General features: G+C 43.6%; 2 protein-coding genes across 3 annotated transcripts in view; one reads left to right on the forward strand and one right to left on the reverse strand.

The window, feature by feature from the left end:
* Positions 1-4,762: 4,762 nt before the first annotated feature.
* The window catches only part of LOC123995381 (protein PALS1-like), a 46,810-nt gene continuing 24,379 nt past the window's right edge, over positions 4,763-27,193 (forward strand). Inside the window, exons 1-13 of one of the 2 annotated variants that reach the window (XM_046298944.1) lie at positions 4,763-4,964; positions 8,792-9,350; positions 13,016-13,227; positions 16,172-16,249; positions 19,378-19,506; positions 19,996-20,157; positions 21,101-21,178; positions 21,361-21,544; positions 21,635-21,703; positions 22,010-22,081; positions 24,242-24,409; positions 24,783-24,985; positions 25,577-25,687. In XM_046298944.1, coding sequence (XP_046154900.1) covers positions 8,939-9,350; positions 13,016-13,227; positions 16,172-16,249; positions 19,378-19,506; positions 19,996-20,157; positions 21,101-21,178; positions 21,361-21,544; positions 21,635-21,703; positions 22,010-22,081; positions 24,242-24,409; positions 24,783-24,985; positions 25,577-25,687 — 1,878 coding nt within the window. In that variant the 5' untranslated portion in view covers positions 4,763-4,964; positions 8,792-8,938. The remainder of the gene's footprint in view (positions 4,965-8,791; positions 9,351-13,015; positions 13,228-16,171; positions 16,250-19,377; positions 19,507-19,995; positions 20,158-21,100; positions 21,179-21,360; positions 21,545-21,634; positions 21,704-22,009; positions 22,082-24,241; positions 24,410-24,782; positions 24,986-25,576; positions 25,688-27,193) is intronic. The other variant, XM_046298945.1, reaches the window with a different exon arrangement.
* LOC123995562 (extensin-like) lies at positions 7,497-8,375 on the reverse strand. The gene has a single exon (XM_046299194.1). The coding sequence runs from the start codon at positions 8,373-8,375 to the stop codon at positions 7,497-7,499; it is 879 nt and encodes a 292-aa protein (XP_046155150.1).

Below are 27,193 nucleotides of genomic sequence, written 5' to 3' on the forward strand. Positions count from 1 at the left end.
ATATGCTGTCATCCCTAGTAACACTGTAAAATATTAATCATATGCTGTCATCCCTAGTAACACTGTAAAATATTAATCATATGCTGTCATCCCTAGTAACACTGTAATATATTAATCATATGCTGTCATCCCTAGTAACACTGTAAAATATTAATCATATGCTGTCATCCCTAGTAACACTGTAATATATTAATCATATGCTGTCATCCCTAGTAGCACTGTAAAGTCATGAATCATATGCTGTCATCCCTAGTAGCACTGTAAAGTCATGAATCATATGCTGTCATCCCTAGTAGCACTGTAAAGTCATGAATCATATGCTGTCATCCCTAGTAGCACTGTAAAGTCATGAATCATATGCTGTCATCCCTAGTAGCACTGTAATTCATTAATCATATGCTGTCATCCCTAGTAGCACTGTAAATTCATGAATCATATGCTGTCATCCCTAGTAGCACTGTAAAGTCATGAATCATATGCTGTCATCCCTAGTAGTACTGTAAAGTCATGAATCATATGCTGTCATCCCTAGTAACACCGTAATTCATTAATCATATGCTGTCATCCCTGGTAACACTAATTCATGAATCATATGCTGTCATCCCTAGTAACACTGTAAAATATTAATCATATGCTGTCATCCCTAGTAACACTGTAAACTATTAATCATATGCTGTCATCCCTAGTAACACTGTAAAATATTAATCATATGCTGTCATCCCTAGTAACACTGTAAAATATTAATCATATGCTGTCATCCCTAGTAACACTGTAAAATATTAATCATATGCTGTCATCCCTAGTAACACTGTAATATATTAATCATATGCTGTCATCCCTAGTAACACTGTAAAATATGAATCATATGCTGTCATCCCTAGTAACACTGTAAAATATTAATCATATGCTGTCATCCCTAGTAACACTGTAATATATTAATCATATGCTGTCATCCCTAGTAACACTGTAATTCATGAATCATATGCTGTCATCCCTAGTAACACTGTAATATATTAATCATATGCTGTCATCCCTAGTAACACTGTAATTCATGAATCATATGCTGTCATCCCTAGTAACACTGTAATTCATGAATCATATGCTGTCATCCCTAGTAGCACTGTAAAGTCATGAATCATATGCTGTCATCCCTAGTAGCACTGTAAAGTCATAAATCATATGCTGTCATCCCTAGTAGCACTGTAATTCATTAATCATATGCTGTCATCCCTAGTAGCACTGTAAATTCATGAATCATATGCTGTCATCCCTAGTAGCACTGTAAAGTCATGAATCATATGCTGTCATCCCTAGTAGTACTGTAAAGTCATGAATCATATGCTGTCATCCCTAGTAACACTGTAATTCATGAATCATATGCTGTCATCCCTAGTAACACTGTAATTCATTAATCATATGCTGTCATCCCTGGTAACACTAATTCATGAATCATATGCTGTCATCCCTAGTAACACTGTAAAATATTAATCATATGCTGTCATCCCTAGTAACACTGTAAAATATTAATCATATGCTGTCATCCCTAGTAACACTGTAAAATATTAATCATATGCTGTCATCCCTAGTAACACTGTCAAATATTAATCATATGCTGTCATCCCTAGTAACACTGTAATATATTAATCATATGCTGTCATCCCTAGTAACACTGTAAAATATTAATCATATGCTGTCATCCCTAGTAACACTGTAATATATTAATCATATGCTGTCATCCCTAGTAACACTGTAATTCATTAATCATATGCTGTCATCCCTAGTAACACTGTAATTCATGAATCATATGCTGTCATCCCTAGTAACACTGTAATTCATGAATCATATGCTGTAATCCCTAGTAACACTGCAATTCATGAATCATATGCTGTCATCCCTAGTAACACTGTAATTCATTAATCATATGCTGTCATCCCTAGTAACACTGTAATTCATGAATCATATGCTGTCATCCCTAGTAACACTGTAATTCATGAATCATATGCTGTCATCCCTAGTAACACTGTAATTCATGAATCATATGCTGTCATCCCTAGTAACACTGTAATTCATGAATCATATGCTGTCATCCCTAGTAACACTGTAATTCATTAATCATATGCTGTCATCCCTGCTCCTCTGTTCTGACCTCTTTCTCTTTCTGTCTTTGACACTTTCTCACACCCCTCTCCCCACCTCATCTTTCTTCCTCTGTTGTTATAGTGCACACCAGATGTGCATTGAAGTACAGATTGAACTTGTATTCATAATATAATATAATAATATTTATAATGCATATATTATGTATTTATAACACTTGGATAATGAACTTCTTTTAGTAAAGAATTATCTACTGGAATTTGTGCTTATTACATTTACATTTAAGTCATTCTCGGTTGAAACGAAGTCTCTCATTTGATGAAATACTACACTTATCCTGTGTCCTCAGATCAATGGAGATTGAGGAAATTAGATTGTGAGATGCACCTGTTTTAGAGTATTTACATGATGCATAGGAAGTGTAGTGTACTGTTTTTAAAATTCTGGTTCTGTATGTATGAATTACAAATCATCCTTTAACTAGTTAAATCATGTGTTCCAGTCTATTGCAGAGTTCAATGTGTACCCATTGATGTCCCAGGTCCAAGATTGGTAAACCCTGTTGAGGTGTATAATTGTAAGACATACAAGCAGACACAGCATCATTCAAATACTGGAGTTTGATACTCCTGCTATTGGATATGACTGAAAAATAATGTCTCGCAGACATTCACACCTGAACCACACCTTTATTTGCCAAGGTAGAGTACATTATCAGAGATTATATTCAATGTACAGACTACAATGTGGGGGAACTCTTGCTTAGAAATAACTACATGTATATATGACTTGCATCCTCGGCACAATACATTTAAATAATATTCTCCTCAATCGATAGGCTTCATTGATGTCATTTAAAGTCAATACAACCGGCCATGATAGCTGAGGTTCATAGCTAGCTAGCTAATGTTGACTTTATAAGATTAACATGTAACAGTCATTTTCTGCCATTTTGGGGGGATTAATGATTAATTGGTGGAAGCAATTAAAACCACTGTTCTGAACTCATATTTATACCAAATGTTTTAAGGTCCATATACAGATCGGCTAAATAGCTAGTGACATCCATAGGCATACAGGTATTTATAATCCACTACACAATAAGCAAGAACATAATTAGCTAGCTACAATACTTCAACTGCATTGCATGGCAAATATCAGCAAGGCAAGTTGACAAAATGCTACATTTAATTTGCAGTAAATGCTTTCCTTACGAAAAAACATAGCAGCCAGTCCAAAATAACACCCTTGTTTTGAAGTGCATTTAGAGTGCAGTATAACAGCAGTTTTGATTTCTTTCACCTTTATTTAACCACGTAGGCTAGTTGAGAACAAGTACACTGCAGTTATTCTGAAATGTTTGTGTCCAAAATACAACCATCAACTGTAGTTACTGCACTTTTTGCTGCAGTTTAAAAACGGCAATCTTTTTTTGTAAGGTTTTAGCTAGCTAGACTCTACATCCACTGTTTCACAAGACCACAGCCTGGTTTTCTGGTTTTGTCAGGAGTGCCGCCCCCTAGTGTACGTGATGGGCAAAAAAGCTGTCGCACGGCGGCACCACGCTGGCAGGATGCCGGTCTCCAGAGTGCTCTTTGCAAACAGGGTTGTAAAGGCCTATGAAAGATGTATTGTTTTTCATTTCTCCGTATTAACACATACATCTTGGTAAATAGTGTGTCTGTAACTAGACAAAGTCCTTACATTTCAGAAGGATAGAAAAATGTTTTCGAAATTATGACATTTTTGATCCCTTGTTAAATTTTAGGGTTAATTGCGTCCTTTCTTTATGGACGTTTAATGCGCACGGCAGGTAAAGTAACTATCATTCTACTAGGTAAAGTAACTATCATTCTACTAGGTAAAGTAACTATCATTCTACTAGGTAAAGTAACTATCATTCTACTAGGTAAAGTAACTATCATTCTACTAGGTAAAGTAACTATCATTCTACTAGGTAAAGTAACTATCATTCTACTAGGTAAAGTAACTATCATTCTACTAGGTAAAGTAACTATCATTCTACTAGGTAAAGTAACTATCATTCTACTAGGTAAAGTAACTATCATTCTACTAGGTAAAGTAACTATCATTCTACCAGGTAAAGTAACTATCATTCTACTAGGTAAAGTAACTATCATTCTACCAGGTAAAGTAACTATCATTCTACTAGGTAAAGTAACTATCATTCTACTAGGTAAAGTAACTATCATTCTACTAGGTAAAGTAACTATCATTCTACTAGGTAAAGTAACTATCATTCTACCAGGTAAAGTAACTATCATTCTACCAAGTAAAGTAACTATCATTCTACTAGGTAAAGTAACTATCATTCTACTAGGTAAAGTAACTATCATTCTACTAGGTAAAGTAACTATCATTCTACTAGGTAAAGTAACTATCATTCTACTAGGTAAAGTAACTATCATTCTACCAGTCACATATGATCGTGAGGTGCACATTGTACAGTCTATTCTCCATAACTCCACTAATTCTGACCAAAGTCGTGTTTTTTTTATATTTATCCTATATATTGGCTTTGTATATCCAGCTAAAAGTAGTTCACTATTTGTGGAATAGGATGTGAAGTTATCACATGCTATTGAAAGACAAACACTGTCGCTCATGACCTATGGTAAAGTCATTGGCGCCGTAGAGTTGTGTGGGAGACGCTCAAACATCATGCGCAGTTACTCTGCAGTGATACAAGCTGTCCCAACTCACCACACACCCGCTAAGTGCGATCAACCAGCGAGAAGAATAAAGACGATACGCTCATCTTGAACATGTTATTTGGGCTAAAGAACAGGTATTTTAGAACCATTGCGCATTACGGGCTTCATTATTTTTTTAAAGACATGGAAGCGGTGAGTAAACTTCTTAGATTTAAGACGGTTGAGTCCGATCGGATTGTCTAGAAACATTTATTGAAAACTAAGTTCGCCAACAGTATCGGTGCACTTTGTGTGTGTGTAATGACCATCTCGCGGTTGGTATTCGAACGGTTCTATTAAAGCAATCACAAACACCAAAATCACAAGCCTACAACTGCATCAATTTAACTGATATCAAATGTTGCTGTATTTCACACGTTAAAGTTGATGTTTATCACAATTGAAACAGTACAGGACATATCTGCACTCCAATGTGAGGCTATATTTGTTGTAGTGCTGCTATCCGTGTTATGAGAACATGTTGCTTCCAGTAGTAGCTCCGCTATTTGAACGTGTTGAATAGACATTTAATAATAGCTTTAGCCAGCAGTGAAAGCTCTCAGTTATCGAAGTAACTCTAAGAATGACTTATTTTAACGATGAAAACATGGCTGTTCTTCTGTAGCCTAAATTAATTATATAGATACATTTCTATGTATCTACATTTCAGAGGCCAAAGTTGAAAACCTTTCTTTTTTCGACACCCTTTTGACTCATGAGTCCGCCTGCCATTTAAAGCCATTTAAAACAGACTTAAACAATTGACTCCGGGGCATGAGTGATTAGTCACTCTGACAAGTAGCCTAGCCACCAGCTGTAAGGAACAGTATTTAATTAGCCACCAATTTGAACCTGTTTTCCCAAAGGGGCCCCTCTTATCAACTTCCTCCTCAATGAATCAGTAAGCTAGGAGCTAGTGTAATTACAGCCACAGATGAGCCCAGAGCCATACGGTCTAGTCTAGGACCTACTGTTGGTGAACTCATTTTCTACACTTAGAAATTGTATGAGTGAAGATAATCAAATGTATGCCTACATTTAGGATAATGTTACCCCCACAAAGGGTGTGTATGCGCGCGTGTTTGTGTGCTTGCCTGCATATATGTGTGTGTGTGTACGTTCAAAGCTTAATTTACACAAAGTAATCTCATCAGAACCTATGCCAGCTCCCATGGTCTCTCCTCAGTGTCATGCTGCTGACAGAGCTGAAGCCTGCAGAACTACATTAGACCATGAGATGCTTCCTCCCCAGGCATTAACCAAACCGACGGGAGAGGAACAGATGGTGCTGGTGGCTCACTGTGGCCGTCTGTATTGTTTGTCAGCCTCGCTGTGCTCTAAACAGTGCTAAATACCTAGATACGGGAGGGGGAGGAGAGAGCTAGGGTATTAGGGGGGAGGAGGGGGAGAGAGTAGACCTGCCAGACATGATTAGCTGGTCCCGGGGGTGAAGGGGTTAGGGATGCCATGTGTGTTTGTCGTGTCTGGCTGCCTCTCTCTGACAGAAGGAACTTCAGAGGTGTCTGTCCAAGAAAAGCTGTGAACTGCCCCAAAAGATCTTGAATTATTACATTGATGACATGTTATCGCCTGTTCAAGCCATTTTACTTTCCTTTGTCATTCATGTTAGTTCTAGACAATACTGTTTGGTTCATTATTTATGTAGTTACCTTGCAGCATCAGCTCTGACTGGGTCTTGATTGGGTTGGGTGGACATTTTGAGAGCCAGCTGATGTTTGTGTATTGAAACGCCCCATACACTCCCTGAGTAACATTCCTAGCTTTTTGCTTCTCCATTCTACTGTCCCTAACCAGACAAAACTTCAGCTTTGTGAGAACGTTTTCCTTGCATCTTGAAATTCATATAATCCTCACACAAAAAAAGCACTTGCTCCTCATCCTTTGTCTCTTTCTGAAGAAAAATAATTATACAATTTGGCCTTTAAAAAAAAACACTTGCAAGTTCAGTTGCCCTTGAGTATGGTGTACACACACCAGCTCACTTTATTTCCCTAGTGAACATCTCATAGTCATACAATCATATAGTTGGTTCATCCAGATTAATACTGGGTAACATCCTTAAAATAGATTGTAATCCACAGCAGCAATGGCAAATCAGGTTGGTTGTATACTCGTAATATACAGGTTCTGGTTGAATGCATTTTGATGCACTTCCTGTCACATTTTATATCCCTATAATGACTGTAGATTAATAAAATCAGCCAGGGAGCAAAGACGTAAGTGGTAAGGGGGTATTAGATGACAGAGAGATATTCAAGCAAGGACAGGTGGGGATGGGGACTCAAGGGATTGGGACAGGAAAGTGAGGGCAGGCCAGGGAGGTTGCCATGTGTGGAGATAGATTAGCTCTTCTGTTGATTGTAAACTAGGAGGAGGGAGGATAAAATGGTGGTTAGGTATATAGTAGGTGGTTCTGGTAGTAATGTATGTAGTAGGTGGTTCTGGTAGTAATGTATATACTAGGTGGTTCTACTAGTAAGGTATATACTAGATGCGATAGGTAATCAAATATCAGGGTGAGGTAACCAGGTTGGTTATTACTGTCTGTGCCTTTAGGTGTAAATATACTGGTCTAATGTACCATGTGCAAAATTGAACATCAGAACATGAATTGTGTTTATCTGGTGTCTCAAACTTATTTTGGTCTGGGGCCAAATTATGTGTTCACCGAGGTCCAGAGGGCTGTGGTGTGTTGCTGTGCCTTGGTTCTGGTAGTAAGGTCCGGAGGGCTGTGGTGTGTTGCTGTGCCTTGGTTCTGGTAGTAAGGTCCGGAGGGCTGTGGTGTAATTCTTTGCCTTGGTTCTGATAGTAAGGTCCGGAGGGCTGTGGTGTGTTGCTGTGCCTTGGTTCTGGTAGTAAGGTGCAGAGGGCTGTGGTGTGTTGCTGTGCCTTGGTTCTGGTAGTAAGGTCCGGAGGGCTGTGGTGTAATTCTTTGCCTTGGTTCTGGTAGTAAGGTCCAGAGGGCTGTGGTGTGTTGCTGTGCCTTGGTTCTGGTAGTAAGGTCCAGAGGGCTGTGGTGTGTTGCTGTGCCTTGGTTCTGGTAGTAAGGTCCGGAGGGCTGTGGTGTAATTCTTTGCCTTGGTTCTGATAGTAAGGTCCGGAGGGCTGTGGTGTATTTATTTGCCTTGGTTCTGGTAGTAAGGTCCGGAGGGCTGTGGTGTGTTGCTGTGCCTTGGTTCTGGTAGTAAGGTCCAGAGGGTTGTAGTGTGTTGCTGTGCCTTGGTTCTGGTAGTAAGGTCCGGAGGGCTGTGGTGTAATTCTTTGCCTTGGTTCTGGTAGTAAGGTTCGGAGGGCTGTGGTGTGTTGCTGTGCCTTGGTTCTGGTAGTAAGGTCTGGAGGGCTGTGGTGTGTTGCTGTACCTTGGTTCTGGTAGTAAGGTCCGGAGGGCTGTGGTGTGTTGCTGTGCCTTGGTTCTGGTAGTAAGGTCCAGAGGGCTGTGGTGTGTTGCTGTACCTTGGTTCTGGTAGTAAGGTCCGGAGGGCTGTGGTGTGTTGCTGTGCCTTGGTTCTGGTAGTAAGGTCCGGAGGGCTGTGGTGTATTCATTTGCCTTGGTTCTGGTAGTAAGGTCGGGAGGGCTGTGGTGTGTTGCTGTGCCTTGGTTCTGGTAGTAAGGTCCGGAGGGCTGTGGTGTAATTCTTTGCCGTCAAAATCGTCAGAAACAGTAGACGATGCAGGATACAGCATTTACTATGACGGCTGCGGTCCGCGACCACAGCTGTCATAGAAAATGCTGTGTACTGTATGCCACCAGTTTGAGACCCCTGGAGTTCATAACAAATATATTGTGGCTGTAATAATGAATAGTGTACATTTGATAAGAAGGAGGTAAATGTTGGTAGCCTCTCATCAAATTGCATAGGCCTAGCTAGCTAGCTATCACAAGACTTCACATTATAGCTCACAAGACGAGAACAGTGGTAATGCTGCTGCTCCATCCTAACCCTGCTTATGCATTTCAGAACCTGCTCACCACCTGAAGACAACTGTCCCAGTTGAAGTGCTATGGCCCCTGCTGCAGTGAAGAGTCCTAGCCTCAGGCCTTCATAGTGGACATTGCCCTATCAACACACACAGGTGTAGGCCAGGGTCAGACTCCCGGAGCAGGGATGATCACTTCTCACCAGAACGGAGGACCCGGATATGTAACAGAGGACCCAATGGGGCCTGTAAATGGCACGGAGGGCCCTGGGAGTGGAGCCAAGCTGCAGCAGCAAGAGAGGGCTGTGGATGTCCCCCCTGGGGACCGGGTGGTGGGAACTGTTAGCAGCATGGTGCAGGGTTCCCGCAGCAGCGCCCAGATGGAGAGGATGCAGCAGTACCAGGAAGAGCTGAGGAGGAAGCGGGGGGAGGACGCCTACAAAGGGAAGCATGAAATCGATCTCAACGCCTCGCTCAGGCTCAAGAAGTTGGCCCAGAACCCAGCCAAGATGGGTATCGACAACCCCACGTTCGAAGTGCCTGAGGCAGGCAAGGAGACTAAGGATGGGAGCCCCCTGCCTGGTGGGGACACGGCTGCGGGTGAGTAGAATCATGAGTTTAATGAAGGGAGGGGGAGGCAAAGGGGTAGGTGGAAGCGAGGGTGAGAGGGGATGGGGTAAAGAGGGGGAGGGGTACCTCTGTGAGAAGAACAATAGAGGTGTTGGGAACTGTCATAAGGATTCTGTGAAACAAAGGAGTCGGAACAGTGTGCAAGGAAAGGGCTGAGCCAGGGCCATTGATGGTGTGAGGATGGGGGATTAAAAGTGAATGTCAATGGAAGGCTCCCTCCATTTAGTCACATGGAAGTCACTCACTCCCCTCAACTCTGGTAAAGAGGATGGATCCATTTGGAGTGGAACTCTTTTGTTTGGAAGTCAATTTTTCAGAGGTATTATCATTCTGGCATTGCACATGTAGGCCTCAAATATATCTGTTTCATTGGAGGGTGATTGTAAATCATATGAAGGTGGTATAAGAAGTGGTGTCGGGAGCAACTTATATAGGGAAGGAACCAACGGGAGTGACATATATAGGGAAGGAACCAACGGGGGTGACATATATAGGGAAGGAACCAACGGGAGTGACATATATAGGGAAGGAACCAACGGGAGTGACATATATAGGGAAGGAACCAACGGGAGTGACATATATAGGGAAGGAACCAACGGGAGTGACATATATAGGGAAGGAACCAATGGGAGTGACATATATAGGGAAGGAACCAACGGGAGTGACATATATAGGGAAGGAACCAATGGGAGTGACATACATAGGGAAGGAACCAACGGGAGTGACATATATAGGGAAGGAACCAATGGGAGTGACATATATAGGGAAGGAACCAACGGGAGTGACATATATAGGGAAGGTAATCAGGGAAGTGATGAAGACCAGGTGAGTCTGATGACGCGCAGGTGCGTGTAACGATGGTGACAGGTGTACGCCATAACGACCAGCCTGGCCGGAGAGGGAGCACACGTGACAATATGTAATTATTGGTGCAGTCACGTCATATTTTTCAATATAGTGTAGGCCTTCCGTAGGCGACATGAGTCTCACTAGTGTTGAGTAATGTGGTGTAGGTCTTATTTATTTAAAGAGTTTATTTATTTATAGCTCAGCATTCAACACCATAGTACCCTCCAAGCTCATCATTTCGCTCGGGGCCCTGGGTCTGAACCCCACCCTGTGCAACTGGGTAGGAAACAACACCTCCAATTCGCTGAACCTCAACACAGGGGCCCCACAAGGGTGCGTGCTCAGTCCACTCCTGTACTCACTGTTCACCCATTACTGCATGGCCACGCACGCACACCTCCAACTCAATCAAGTTTGCAGACGACACAACAGTTGTCACTCCCTGACCATAGTAAGCTGTTTATTCTCTGTTGGTTGGGGCGTGATAGTGACTAGGGTGGGTCATCTAGCTTTTTTGTATGTCTATGTTGGCCTGATATGGTTCCCAATCAGAGACAGCTGTTTATCGTTGTCTCTGATTGGGGATCATATTTAGGTAGCCCTTTCCTCATTTGTGTTTGTGGGATCTTGTCTACATAGAGTTGCCTGAGTGCACACCAGTAGCTTCACGTTTCGTTTATGCTTTATTGTTTTGTTTTGGTGCGTTTCAGTTTATTAAAAATATGTGGAACTCTATTCATGCTGTGCCTTGGTCTACTCATTACGACGAACGTGACAACAGTAGTAGGCCAGATTACCAACAATGACGAGACAGCCTGCAGGGAGTAGGTGAGGGCCCTGGGAGAGTGGTGCCAGGAAAGTACCCTCTCACTCTACATGAACAAAACAAAGGAGCTGATCGTGGACTTCAGGAAACAGTGGATGGAGCTCGCCCCTGTCCACATCAATGTGACCGCAGTGGAGAAGGTGTAAAGTTTCAAGTTTCGTGGCGTACACATCACTGACGATCTGAAATGGTCCACCCACACAGATAGTGTAGTGAATAAGGCGCAACCTCAGGAGGCTGAAGAAATTTGGCTTCACCCCTAAAACCCTCACAAACTCTTACAGATGCACAATTGAGAGCATTCTGTCGGGCTGTATCAACTCCTGGTATGGCAACTGCACCGCCCTCAACCACAGGGCTCTCCAAAGGGTGGTGCGGTCAGCCCAATGCATCACGGAGGTCAAACTACCTGCCCTGCAGGACACCTACACCCCCGATGTCACAGGAAGACCTAATAGATCATCAACCACCTGAGCCACGGCCTGTTTACCCCGCTATCATCCAGAAGGCGAGGTCAGTACAGGTGCATCAAAGCTGGGACCGAGAGACTGGGAAATCAGCTTCTATCTCAAGGCCATCAAACTGTTAAATAGCAATCACTAGCTGGCTTCCACCCTGTCATGTAACCCTGCACCTTATATACATACTGGCCACTTTAATAATGGAACACTAGTCACTTTAATAATGTTTACATACTGCTTTACTCAACTCATATGTAAATACTGTATTCTATTCAATGCCTCTGACATTGCTCAATCTAATAATTATATATTTTTTAATTCCATTCTTTTATATTTGTGTGTATCGTTGTGAATCGTTTCATGTGAATCACTACACCCGCAATAACATTTGCTAAATATGTGTATGTGACCAATAAAATTTAATATCTTTTGTGAGGTGAAACAAAATTGTTCCTCAGATCATTTGTTTTCATGTCAGTTGGTTAGCCTTAGAGGTGACAGCAGGTTGTGGTTGTTGCTGCTGACCGGTTTTAGTGGGGGGGGGACATACACACACACACACACACACATTTACATTTACATTTACATTTAAGTCATTTAGCAGACGCTCTTATCCAGAGCGACTACACACACACACACACACACACACTCTTCCTCTTCTTATCTCAGGTAAACGCCCCTTTAGGAGATCACTGTCTAGATAACATTAATCAAGTAAGCTGCTGGAATCTGTGGTTTATATGAAATCCATGTATTAATCCATGTACCTGGTCAGTTAAACAGAACACCTGCTGATTTAGAACAGTAGGGAGGGCCGTGTAAGCAATGCTTTAGCCCCCCTTTCCCCTCGTGTCACTGTGCTCCTCAGAGTCGCTATATGTAGGTGGTACCTTCAGGCCAAACTTGATGCAGATGTCAAATCCAGTCTGGGTGCAGAATCCCACTGGTGCACAACCCCAAACAGGTTTTGGCACCAGAATTGTCTTTGGCATGACAATATCCCATTAGTAGCGTGGCTTTAAAATTCCCATGCTGTCTCTGTGTGAGCAAGCGTGTGCTAGCGCCAGAGAGGTGTGAAACCGAGAGATATGTGATTTTACTTTCTGAAAATTCCTTGTGGACAAATGCACCACTTTGGTCTGAATGTTAAAGGTCATTACAGGAGGTAACAGCATGTTGAATCTCTCTCTCTCTGGCCCTAGTAAACAACTCCTCACACAGAGATGAATGATACTGGAAATTAAGGAGTTGAGCCTAATCAACCTCTTTTTCTAATTGTTTTATATTGTTTATTGCCTCCTTTGTATTGCACCTTTACCACGTATTGCATTATGGTGTTATTGTTGAGATTTAAATTTGGACTCTTTTTGATATTTTACTGCACTGTTGAGATGTAGTTCGCAAGTAAAGCTTTTCATTGCACCATTTACACCTCACTGTATCCTGTGAATATGATGAATACATTTTGATTTGGGCTCTCCCTACTTTTCTCTCCCCAGAGCTGGAAGATCTGCTGGAGGCCCTACGACGGGTGCAGAGCTGCCTAGTGGACACCCAATCGCAGGCCGACGTGGCTCTGGTGCTGGGCATGCTGCACAGGGAGGACTTCCAGAGCGCCTTCACCATCCACAGTGCCGTGACCCAGCAGATGCAGCCGCGCGGCAGCCCGCCTTTGCCCCTCACCTCCCAGGCCCAGGGCCTCTGCCTGGAGGTAGCGTGAAATGCTCCAGCACTCTAGTGATCTAGAAATGAAATGGATCTTCTATCACCGATGTATTGGTCAGAAGGTAGGGGGAGTAAAAAGGAGGTAAGGTATCAGGAGGGAGGTGGAGGAAGGTTTGGAGGCGAGGATTTGGGGGAGGAGAGAAGAATATGTGGGTTAAGGAGATATGTTGGGCAATGAAGAACAGCTGGGCAGGGAAGTTGAGAGAGATGGGAAGAAGGAGAATGAGGATGAGAGGAGGGTGACAGAGAAACTACAAAGAAATAAGGGTAAAGGAAGCCAGGCACATAACTGTTGATTAGAGATGCAGTCTCATATTGACTTGGAAATGATCCTTGGTGTGTTGGAACTAGATTCCCCATCTCACATGTTGTTTCCTGCTTCCATGGCATCACCATTAAAGGGATAGTACACGCAAGCTGTCCCTGTAGACTTCCAGTCATTGTGTTAATGCTAGCAGTTGATCTAGAAACTACCTTAAACTTCCTTTATTAAACTGCACACAGGGACAAAACAATGGTCTCTGAGAAGTGCTTGACTTGGGCAGAAGCTCGCCGGAGCTGAGTACCGGCACGTCAAATGTTCTACTGCTTGAGCTCCTGTTCCTCTTGGATAATATTAGCTCAGAAGTATTGTGACGCTCATGCACCTAAATGTAAACAAAATGAGTACCGGGACCTATTTCAGTCCAAGTCAAGCACTTTCTCTGAGTAAGTAGAAAAAAGGACTTCATCGCTAAAATGTTGCACTATCCGGTTAAACACCTCACAGCATATCACAGCTGGGGGTAATGTTACCCTCTGTACCAGGAGTGACAGAGTAACACAAACTCATCACTGTGTCCACACCTGTCTGACCACTGTTCTACCTGACTGCTTCAGTGACAAAATACCAAAAATAGCATAGGTCTCTGCCACAGCACAACCAGCTGTGATTGACCTGTGGTTCTATACATTGTCTAGTCCATACATATCCATCATTCATTGGCCTGTACAGCCACATAGTCTGTCCGATAGCCTGTTATGCTACAGTCCTGTAGATCTAGCTAAGCTCTCACCACGTACAGGTCATCGGGTCCTTAGGATTCCATATGACCTGATGGAATGTATTACGTGCTGGTCCAGAAGGAACAAACAGTGTGACTTCTATCAGACCATGGTTGAAATAGTATTAGCTTTTCTTCCAAATGATTTAGCTGCACTTGACTGAGCTTGCCTGGCGCATTGGAACCAAAGTGTAAACCTCGTCCATTTGGCACGCTGCAGCAGGCTCAATAAAATAATCAGGCATTTTAATGAAAATAAATAGTACTTAGACCCAGGTCTGATTTCTATAGGAAAGCTGGCTGTAAACCAGTCAACATATGATTACTGACAAAGAGGCTGCTTTTAAGGGTTCATTTGGACTGAAAATAGCACATCGGTACCATTGCTCTTGTGATGTGAAGATGACATTAAGCACACGCGTGTAGGCTTCGGAAGAGGACCTCAGTCAGTGAGATACTGATCTTTCTCACACACACACCATCTCTGTTCATACAGTAAATACATGCAGACACCCACACAGAGCAGCTGGCACAGCGCCAGGAGATACTTAGCAAGGTGGTAATAGTTTGAGCCAGTGGACAGTGTGTCTAAACTAAGTGGCTGGTGGCGTGGGCCTTCCTGATTGGCCCTCGGGGCCAGGTAATCTCCCAGCAGCCCCGGGGCCTGGAAGGAAGTGGCCGAGGATCTGCCACAGCCAGAAAAAGAAACTCCAGCAGCTTACAGGGTAGAGGGGCATGGGCTGGAGGGAGGTGGAGAGGAGAGGAGGAGGCGGGGGAAGGGGGGGAAAGTGTGTCACCTCATTACAGAGAGCTTTGATTCGTGTAAAGGATGAGCTAAAATAGAGCCAGGGAGTTTTTATTTTATTTTTACCTTTATTTAACCAGGCAAGTCAGTTAAGAACACATTCTTATTTTCAATGACGACCTGGGACAACAGATGTCAGCTCGGGGGTTTGAACTCGCAACCTTCCGGTTACTAGTCCAACGCTCTAACCACTAGGCTACGCTGCCGCCCCGTTACAGTAGAGTGTCTGGAAAGGGAAACCCCACTGCGACTTATTAGAGAGCAGCCAACCTGTGTGTGTGAAGGAATCCAGTTGGTCATCTTAACAGCAGAATGGTCTTTGACAGGGTCTGACCTTCACGTAAGAACTAAATATTTACTGTTATGGCGTTCATATTTGGACAAAATACCTCTGATAGCACATGAGCTCTCAGTCATAAAGCTGACACTGTCTACACATGGTATACATCGTCCAATGAAATGCTTTGTTTCAGGTTCCTTCTGGACAATGCAACAACAATAAGAAATAGTACAAGATAAGAATATGAACATAAAGTCAATGGCTCAGTGGAATAGAATAAACATTTTAGCATTGGTATAATACAGGAAGGGGCCATATAAAGTCCAATATTTACACATGTATTGACACGTGTACTGGGGAAGACGATTACAAGCAGAGTAGATGTACCATCGGTGGTTTTAACAATGATGTACTGCGAAGTTGCTTCTGAGGAATGACTAAAGCCTTTGCTTGCTTGTTGACAATGTGTCGACTCATGACTGGTGGTCAGGAAGTTGAATAATTGAACTGACATGTTGAATCACGCATAGAGCCTCAAGGAGGAGTTTTCAAGATGGCTGGTGATGTTATTAAGTCATGAACACTTTGAACTGCATCACTATTCCAGATGACCAATGATGCTGACTTAGTGCTACTTATACAGTTTACCTTAATCTGACCCCTTTCTCTTGCTTGCTGTCTCTCGCGCTCTCTTTCTTACAATCTCTTCACCTCCTCTCTTGAACTCTCCCTCTCTTCCTCTCATTCCCTCCCCTCTCTCTCTTTCCATCTCCTTCCCATCTCTTTCCCTCTCTCTGTCCAGGTGCAATACATCCTCCAGTCCACTCAACATAAAGAGGGTGTAGAGCTCAGTAACCTACTCACCACTCCCCATCTCCAGGTAAGAGACCTGGGACACACCAGAACTCAACCCTTAACCGTGTCAGTGTTCCCGAGCTGGCCGCCTGAGAGGTACTATGGACCAAATCCTCATTTGGAATTTGTCAGTGTTACTGAGATATATGTGAATATGCTCCATATACCATAGGCTCCATATACTGTATCATAGGCTGCATATACTGTACCATAGGCTCCATATACTGTATCATAGGCTGCATATACTGTACCATGTTATATATACTGTACCATAGGCTCCATATACTGTATCATAGGCTGCATATACTGTACCATATGTTATATATACTGTACCATAGGATCCATATACTGTATCATAGGCTGCATATACTGTACCATATGTTATATATACTGTACCATAGGCTCCATATACTGTATCATAGGCTGCATATACTGTACCATAGGTTATATATACTGTACCATAGGCTCCATATACTGTACCATAGGCTGCATATACTGTACCATAGGCTCCATATACTGTACCATAGGCTGCATATACTGTACCATAGGCTGCATATACTGTACCATAGGCTGCATATACTGTACCATAGGCTGCATATACTGTACCATAGGTTATATATACTGTACCATAGGCTCCATATACTGTACCATAGGCTGCATATACTGTACTGTGGAAATGTTTTAGGCAGGATTGAAAAAAATGTAAGAATGTAAGAAAGTAAGAATGCTTTTAAAAATAGACATGTTAATAGATTATATTATCAATTAACAAAATACAAAGTGAGTGAACAGAAGAAATATCTACATCAAATCAATATTTGGTGTGACCACCCTTTGCCCTTCAAAACAGCATCAATTATTGTAAGTTCACTTGCACAAGTCAGGGTTTTTTATAGGCATATAGTCAGGTGTATAATTAAACAATTATACCAAACATCTGCCTAAAACCTTTGCACAGTACTATACGTTCATGTGAAACCCTGAACCATCGTCACTGTTATCCAGTCTTGCCATCAGCCTCCTCCAGAGGAGCTCAGGGAAGTCACTGATAATAATAATAATAATAATAATAATAATATAATATATGCCATTTAGCAGACGCTTTTATCCAAAGCGACTTACAGTCATGTGTGCATACATTCTACGTATGGGTGGTCCCAGTGGGTTTATATGGCTCTTTATGTGGCTTTGCTCTGGGACTGAACTAAAGGGAGTGGGAAACAGCCCTAACTCTATGGGTTGCCCTGTCTTAGTCTTTAATAACCTCTTGTATCCGTGATATAACAGGGCATGTGGGTTTTGGAGTTTGGATGGTTAACATGATGACAGTGTATCCAGCTTGCACACAGAAACTGCCTTTGTTTGTGCTTCCAGCTTGAGCATGTCATCGATTTGCGGAGTAGCACAAGAGTTGCCTTTTGAAACTTGACCCTGCCTTGCTGGTCAGTGTCCAGCCCAACATGCACACAGACAGGTCACTCAGTATGGATGGCTTACGGCTGGCCTTTACATGAATGACCCCAGGTCCGTGTGCCAGCCTGGTGTTGACACCGCTCTCTAAGTAGACACTCGTAGTGCACTGTCATGCCGTTGCGGAAAGAGATTAGACATGTCGTAGGCGGTGAGGAGGGATGGGGAGATGGATGTGTGAAGACGAGGAAAGACATAACATGCTACAACTGGGCAACTGAGAGGCTCAACACCTACTGTGTACCACTGGTGGCTGGTGGCATCTTCATTGGGAGGAAGGGCTCATAGTAATGGCTGGAACTAAATTAAGTAAGCCATCCTTCCCTCACCAGCCTCCTGTGCTGTATACCCTAGAACGTGCAATCAGTAGAATATATAGAGGATCCAGGCCCTGGTCTCCCTAGACAGACGCCTTTCCTCCCACAATGTACCAATGAGCTGTTGCCCTAGGTCTGGGAATTTCGAGACTAGTTGTGTTATAATCTCCACCCGGCACAGCCAGAAGAGGAATGGCCAACCCACATAGCCTGGTTCCTCTCTAGGTTTCTTCCTAGGTTTTGGCCTTTCTAGGGAGTTTTTCCTAGCCACCGTGCTTCTACACCTGCATTGCTTGCTGTTTGGGGTTTTAGGCTGGGTTTCTGTACAGCACTTTGAGATATCAGCTGATGTACGAAGGGCTATATAAATACATTTGATTTGATTTGTGTGCCGACACGTGACCGTGACCATGTGACTGTGTGACCTGCCAAACCCCACTGTTGCTCCATTGACTCCACTGGGCATCATGTCCAATTAAACACAGGCATTTGCCGCAACGGCAACCAACAGGCAGTGGATTATCCCTCCCTCCGGTTATGCTGCGGAACGTGACCCTTCCTACTATCTGACCCCGCTTAACAACCCTCACCCTAGCTACACACACACAGACACATACACACACAGGTAAACAGATCAACAAACCCCCATGTAAAATGGTAGTGAATAGGTGACCTGCTAGGAACACACTGCCTCCCTCTCTCTCCCTCTTCTCCTCATTTCCCTTCCTCCTCATCCTTCTGGAGATGGAGGTGTTTTTATGATTGATGGAGGCGAATCCTGCCTCCTAAATGCAGGGCAGATTAAGAGGGATTGTGTGTACGCTGGAAGCTTAGCCAGCCCTCAGTCAGCCCTCCTTTCTGCCTTCCCAGGTCTCTCTTCTGCGGGATAAAGACACTCATTTGGTTTAACGGTTATTAATTGCGGCATACGGAGAGCCCGTCACCTTAAATGAAGTGGGGGGAAATCTTGGCTTAGAGGTGGAGTCTGCTGTCGGCTGGTGTTGAGGGAGGGAGGGAGGAAGAGAGAGACAGGGTGGACTTTGGGTAAAATGTGCATGTTTAATCATAAGGGATGGAAGCCGAGTTTCAATTTCCAGTTATTTATTTATTTTATTTACAGTTATTTACAATAACTGGTGAATATGAAAGTGTGTTGTTGTGTGTTGTCTTGTGTTGTGTGTTGTCTTGTGTTGTGAGTTGTGTTGTTGTGTTGTGAGTTGTGTTGTGTTGTGAGTTGTGTGTGCACTGTGTATCAAAAAGCTCCAATTCATCCAAGTCACTACTACAACAATCAAATGGAATAAACACCCAGTTTCCACGGCACACACTCCTTGTCTCCCATGTACCTGTGTGTTGTCTCTCCCAGGCTCTGATACAGGCCCATGACAGGGTGGCAGAGCAGGAGTTGGAGCCGGACCCAGAAGAGAGTGTGATTCAGTACATGGGAGAGACCGTCAAACTGGTGCGGCTGGAGAAGGCCGGTGACATGCCTCTGGTAAGACACACACACACACACACACACACACACACACACACACACACACACACACACACACACACACACACACACACACACACACACACACACACACACACACACACACACACACACACACACACACACACACACACACTCATCTGATTAAAACAATCAAGAGGTTGCTGGATTCAATCCCCGAGCTGACAAGATAAAAATATGTCGTTCTGCCCCTAAACAAGGCAGTTAACCAACTGTTCTCTGGTAGGCCGTCATTGTAAATAAGAATTTGTTCTTAACTGACTTGCCTAGTTAAATAAAGGTTAAACTTAAAAAATATAATAATAATGTACTGTATTTGTATAGTAATGTACTGTACTGTATTGTAAATTATCTGATGTAGACTTGTCTTTCTAGTTGGTGTGTCTTTATGTCAGATACATCTAGGTGGTTTGTACTGATAAGTCTATCTGACTGGTAGTGTATTTGCCTGTGTCTTGTCCCCAGGGAGCCACAGTTCGTAACGAGATGGACAGTGTGGTGGTGAGTCGCGTGGTGAAGGGCGGGACAGCCGAGCGGAGCGGACTACTGGCCGAGGGAGATGAGATCCTGCAGATCAACAGCGTGCCCGTCCGTGGGAAAAATGTCAACGAGGTCCATGACCTTCTGGTGAGGAATTGGTTAATTGAGAATCACTCACACTGGATATCACACACACACACACACACACACCTGGGTCGCTCCTCTTTTCAGTTTGTTGCAGCTAGCAACTGGAACTGCAACAAACACTCAAAGCAGCTAGCAACTGGAACGAGTTGCAACAAACACTCAAACTGGACAGTTTTTCTTCATCTCTTCATTCAAAGACTCAATCATGGACACTCTTACTGACAGTTGTGGCTGCTTCACGTAATGTATTGTTGTCTCTACCTTCGTGCTCTTTGTGCTGTTGTCTGTGCCCAATAATGTTTGTACCATGTTTTGTGCTGCTACCATGTTGTGTTGTTGCCATGCTGTGTTGTCATGTGTTGCTGCCCTGGTATGTTGTTGTCTTAGGTCACTCTTTATGTAGTGTTGTGGTGTCCCTCTTGTCGAGATGCGTGTTTTGTCATATATATTTTTAATGTTTAATCCTCCGTCCCCGAGTTACCTAGTTAAATAAGTCAAATAAACAACATGCACAGACACACACATAATGTGCCCATTGACTTGTGTCAGTATGTCGCTTTGATGCCAACAGATCTAATTCATATAACATTTTATGTAGCCTCGGCTCGACCCCATCTTTCCTCATTCTTCAAACCACAAAACATTACAGTACATGACACTACATTGTGTAATACTTAGTTAATTTGAATGAAGCTGATTCCATGTACTGTAGATTGGTCTCTCTCCTCAGACGGAGATGCTTAGTTAATTTGAATGAAGCTGATTCCATGTACTGTAGATTGGTCTCTCTCCTCAGACGGAGATGCTTAGTTAATTTGAATGAAGCTGATTCCATGTACTGTAGATTGGTCTCTCTCCTCAGACGGAGATGCTTAGTTAATTTGAATGAAGCTGATTCCATGTACTGTGGATTGTACTCAGCGTCATTGGTCTCTCTCCTCAGACGGAGATGCATGGCACTTTGACCTTCCTCCTCATCCCCAGCTCTCAGACAAAAACTCCCCCACACAAAGAGACGGTGGTAAGGCTCCTTCAGGGTGTGTGCGTGTGCGTGTGTGTGCGTGTGTGTGTGTGTGTGTGTGTGTGTGTGCGCGCGCGTGCCTGTCTGCGTGCATGCACAACATGTGTGTTCAATTATTACATCATAATCAGTTACTAAATTCTTCTGAGCGATGATGATGATTATGTCACCCATGTGTTCAGATGCACGTGAGGGCGTATTTTAACTACGACCCATCTGATGACCCGTACGTGCCGTGCAGGGAGCTGGCCCTGTCCTTCCGGAAGGGAGACATCCTCCACATTATCAGCCAGGACGACCCCAACTGGTGGCAGGCCTACCGGGAGGGAGATGAGGACAACCAGCCCCTAGCCGGGCTAGTACCAGGTACCCAACCCTAACCCCAACCCTAACAACCCCCACCTCTTAATTTTTCCCCCCAAGTAAATGTTTCTGTCTTCCTTCCCCCTCTCACAGGGAAGAGCTTCCAGCAGCAGAGAGAAGCTATGAAGAAAACCATTGTGGACAGGAATCCTGACAGCCCAGGTAAGGGGATTACTATATATACTGCTCAGTTCACACTCCAGGCACTATCACAGGTGTCTAAACACAAGCATGCACACACGCACACACACGCACACACACACACACGCACACACACACACACACACACACACACACACACACACACACACACACACACACACACACACACACACACACACACACACACACACACACACACACACACACACACACACACACACACACACACACACACACACACACACATTATGATCTGATATGCTCTAAATCATCTGTTGATCATTTTCCACTTCTCATTTTCTCCAGGGAAGCTTTGGCGTTCAAAGAAGATCAAAAAGCTGAGGAAGAAAACCATGTTCAACCCCAGCAGCAACGTTGGTAAGGTTCTTTCTCCTACATCTTTTTGGTCCAATCCCAAATTGACTGCTAGACCCCTATGCACTTGTGGATATTTGATTGGTGTGAGGAATATGGTGAAAATTCCACTTAGCCTATCAGAGGTGGAGCTACTACCATATTGCTCACACCTGTCAAGTCATCTCAGATATCCACCACATAGGAGGGCATAGGTCATAGACACCCCATAGGTATAGGGGTTGATTTGGGACTTGGCATCTCTCTCTCAATGTCCCTGTATACATTATAATAGATTTTCAGACGATTGTAAAGTGCCTTTGGAAAGTATTCAGACCCATTGCCTTTTTACACATGTAGTTACGTTACAGCCTTATTCTAAAATGGATTAAATAAATAAAACATCCTCAGCAATCTACACACAGTACCCCATAATGACAAAGCGAAAATAGTTTTTTTTAAATTAACTGAAATATCTTATTTACATAAGTGTTCAGCCCTTTAGCTATGATACTTGAGACTCAGTTGCATCTAGTTTAAATGTATCATCCTTGATCTTTCTACCACCTGTGGTAAATTCAATTGATTGTAACCGATTTGGAAAGGCACACACCTGTCTATATAAGGTCAGCTGACAGTGCATGTCAGAGCAAAAACCAAGCAATGAGGTTGAAGGAATTGTCCGTAGAGCTCAGAGGCAGGATTGTGTCGAGGCACAGATCTGAGGAAGGAACCAAAACATTTCTGCAGCATTGAAGGTCCCCAAGGACACAGTGGCCTCCATCATTCTTAAATGGAAGAAGTTTGAAACCACCAAGACTCTTCCTAGAGCTGGCCGCCCGGCCAAACTGAGCAATCAGGGGAGAAGGGCCTTGGTCAGTGAGGTGACCAAGAACACGATGGTCACTGTCAGAGCTCAAGAGTTTCTCTGTGGAGATGGGAGAACCTTCCAGAAGGACAACCATCTCTGCAGCACTCCAGCAATCAGGCCTTTATGGTAGAGTGGCCAGACGGAAGCCACTCCTCAGTAAAAGGCACATGACAACCCACTTGGAGTTTGCCAAAAGGCACCTAAAGACTCTCAGACCATGAGAAACAAGATTCTCTGGTCTGATGAAACCAAGATTGAACTCTTTGGCCGAAATGCCAACGTCTGGAGAAAACCTGGCACCATCTCTATGGTGAAGCATGTTGGTGGCATCATGCTGTGGGGAGGTTTTTCAGTGGCAGGGAGACTAGTCAGAATCGAGGCAAACATGAACGGAGCAAAGTACAGAGATCCTTGATGAAAACTTGCTCCAGTGCGCTCAGGACCTCAGACTGGAGCGAAGGTTCACCTTCCAACAGCAAAAGAATCCTAAGCACACAGCCAAGACAATGCAGGAGTGGCTTTGGGACAAGTCTCTGAATGTCCTTGAGTGGACTTGAACCTGATTGAACATCTCTGGAGAGACCTGGAAATAGCTGTGCAGTGACGCTGCCCATCCAATCTGACAGAGGATCTGCAGAGAAGAATGGGAGAAACTCTGTAAATATAGATGTACCAAGCTTGTAGCGTTGTACCCAATAAGACTCGAGGCTGTAATTGATGCCAAAGGTGCTTCAACATATATTTTGTATATTAGCAACAATTAAAAAAATGTTTATTCTTTGTTATTGTGTATAGATTGATAAGATTTAAAAAATATATGTTCATCCATTTTAGAATGAGGCTGTAACCTGAACAAATGTGGTCTGAATACTTTCCGAAGGCACTGTAAAATCGGTGCGAACTCGGTTCGGACATTACATTCAGAGGTGCTAAGTACTCTCGGCCAGCCTATGTTACTGGTGTGTCTTAGTATGAGTATGAGAGTGGAAAGTCCTCTCCTAGCAGGAAGTCTTATTACCTCAGTCTTGTTGGCACACAGGAGGCTGGACTCTGGGGCACATTCGGAAATAGATGGATTGGGTAGAAGAGATATGCCTCTGACATGTACCCAGTAATCATGCCTGCTCTATTCATGGAATTTCTATCTGCCATGTTCCCCCTCAGCTGAATGTTGTGGAATATTCTGATAGGTATATATGTTCTACATAACATATTTCTATCTGATATGTATATAGTGTAACATTTCTGTAACATTTCAATCTGCAACATCTTCAGTAAACCCCAACCTCTCTACTTACCTCTGTCGCGCCCAGACTACTCCGCCGATGACATCCTGACCTATGAGGAGATGGCGCTCTACCACCAGCCGGCCAGTCGCAAGCGACCCATCGCCCTGATTGGTCCGCCCAACAGCGGGCAGGACGAGCTGCGGCGGAGGCTGCTGTCTATCCAGCCGGACAGATTCGCCAGCGCCGTGCCACGTAAGTAGACCACTCAGAGCAGGGGATTGGGGGGTGGGGCAAGACTTGTGATGGGAACAAGATCCACTTGTTCTTGTGGGAGGTTCAGTTCGTGGCCTGTTAGGTTTTTATATATTATTTAAGTATTGTGATTATTAAACAGACTTTAAATAAAGTTTGATGGGGTTTGATAGCTTGAAGCATTGACAAAATACTGCAGCAATTCATCCAGGTAGGGTCGACGTTACCAATACATACAGATTACCTTCTAACAAATTCTCATTTCGTTTTTTATTTTAACTGTTTATTACAGTAGAGCAGACAAAAACTTAATTATACATTTATTATACATTTAACATACCAAATTCTCATTTCAACAATCATTATCACTCAGATACAACGAGAAGCCCACGGATACATGAGAAGAATGGGAGGGAGTACCACTTTGTGAACCGGCTGGCGTTTGAGACGGACGACGCAGCAGGGAAGTTCATCGAGTCTGGGGAGTACGACAGGAACTTGTATGGCACCAGCAGTGACTCGGTTCGACAGGTCATCAACTCAGGAAGGATCTGTCTGCTGTGCCTGCACACTAAGGTAGGAAACTACATTTTCATAAGCTCTACATAGCACTTCATAAGCCCTACATAGCACTTCATAAGCCCTACATAGCACTTCATAAGCACTACATAGATGCTTCATAAATCATGTATAAGTAAGTCATTCTACATAAAGGGTGATATGTCCTTACACCTGGTGCTTAGCCCTTGTGCCACACTTTATGGAGCATGTCATTTTAAGCATCTTTACAGGCCTTATGAATGGTTCATAAAGGCTTTTTAAACCTTAAAAGTTACGTTTAGTTTAAAGTGGGACTGTTAGCCGCTAGTTGAGAATATGTTGTGGAGGAAATTCCATATCATGTTTTGAAAGCATTACTGGTCCTTCTGTAGCTCAGTTGGTAGAGCATGGCGCTTGTAACGCCAGCGTAGTGGGTTCGATTCCCGGGACCACCCATACGTAGAATGTATGCACACATGACTGTAAGTCGCTTTGGATAAAAGCGTCTGCTAAATGGCATATATTATTATTATATATACTATCCACGCTGCTATCCCTCTATCTCCCTTTGTTTTTATCATTTTCTCCCCTCCTCCTGCTGCTGTTTCCCTTCGGTCTCTCCGTCAGTCACTGCGGGTGCTCTGGTCCTCCAACCTCAAACCCTATGTGATCTTCATCGCTCCTCCCTCTCAGGAGCGATTGCGCACCCTGCTGGCCAAGGATGGCAAAAACCCAAAGGTACTTATCTCACAAAAAGCCCTTTATCAGCAAGTACCATAGATACATTAATATCCACAGTGAATGTATAACATTAATCACACTTATCATGTTGATCATTATACCTGTGAGAAGCTATAATGAACTATTTCTCCTCTGCTGGTACAGTAATAGTTCTGCCTTGAGCTACATCTAGCCAGGATATCTCTATCCCCTGTCCTTCCTGTTTCCATACATCTAGCCAGGATATCTCTATCGCCTGTCCTTCCTGTTTCCATACATCTAGCCAGGATATCTCTATCGCCTGTCCTTCCTGTTTCCCTACATCTAGCCAGGATATCTCTATCCCCTGTCCTTCCTGTTTCCATACATCTAGCCAGGATATCTCTATCGCCTGTCCTTCCTGTTTCCATACATCTAGCCAGGATATCTCTATCCCCTGTCCTTCCTGTTTCCATACATCTAGCCAGGATATCTCTATCCCCTGTCCTTCCTGTTTCCATACATCTAGCCAGGATATCTCTATCCCCTGTCCTTCCTGTTTCCATACATCTAGCCAGGATATCTCTATCACCTGTCCTTCCTGTTTCCATACATCTAGCCAGGATATCTCTATCCCCTGTCCTTCCTGTTTCCATACATCTAGCCAGGATATCTCTATCCCCTCCTTCCTTCCTGTTTCCCTACATCTAGCCAGGATATCTCTATCCCCTGTCCTTCCTGTTTCCATACATCTAGCCAGGATATCTCTATCCCCTGTCCTTCCTGTTTCCATACATCTAGCCAGGATATCTCTATCGCCTGTCCTTCCTGTTTCCATACATCTCATCTAGCCAGGATATCTCTATCCCCTGTCCTTCCTGTTTCCATACATCTAGCCAGGATATCTCTATCCCCTCCTTCCTTCCTGTTTCCCTACATCTAGCCAGGATATCTCTATCCCCTGTCCTTCCTGTTTCCATACATCTAGCCAGGATATCTCTATCCCCTCCTTCCTTCCTGTTTCCATACATCTAGCCAGGATATCTCTATCGCCTGTCCTTCCTGTTTCCCTACATCTAGCCAGGATATCTCTATCCCCTGTCCTTCCTGTTTCCCTACATCTAGCCAGGATATCTCTATCCCCTGTCCTTCCTGTTTCCCTACATCTAGCCAGGATATCTCTATCCCCTGTCCTTCCTGTTTCCATACATCTAGCCAGGATATCTCTATCCCCTGTCCTTCCTGTTTCCATACATCTAGCCAGGATATCTCTATCCCCTGTCCTTCCTGTTTCCATACATCTAGCCAGGATATCTCTATCGCCTGTCCTTCCTGTTTCCCTACATCTAGCCAGGATATCTCTATCGCCTGTCCTTCCTGTTTCCCTACATCTAGCCAGGATATCTCTATCCCCTGTCCTTCCTGTTTCCATACATCTAGCCAGGATATCTCTTCCCCTGTCCTTCCATACATCTAGCCAGGATATCTCTATCCCCTGTCCTTCCTGTTTTCCTAGCCAGGATATCTCTATCCCCTGTCCTTCCT

This window comes from Oncorhynchus gorbuscha, linkage group LG14 (assembly GCF_021184085.1).
Source record: "Oncorhynchus gorbuscha isolate QuinsamMale2020 ecotype Even-year linkage group LG14, OgorEven_v1.0, whole genome shotgun sequence".
Lineage (NCBI taxonomy): Eukaryota > Metazoa > Chordata > Actinopteri > Salmoniformes > Salmonidae > Oncorhynchus > Oncorhynchus gorbuscha.

Bases quoted from the DNA above. Each gene is read 5' to 3' on its own strand.
- LOC123995562 (XM_046299194.1), bottom strand. From the start codon at position 8,375: ATGAATACACCACAGCCCTCCGGACCTTACTACCAGAACCAAGGCACA.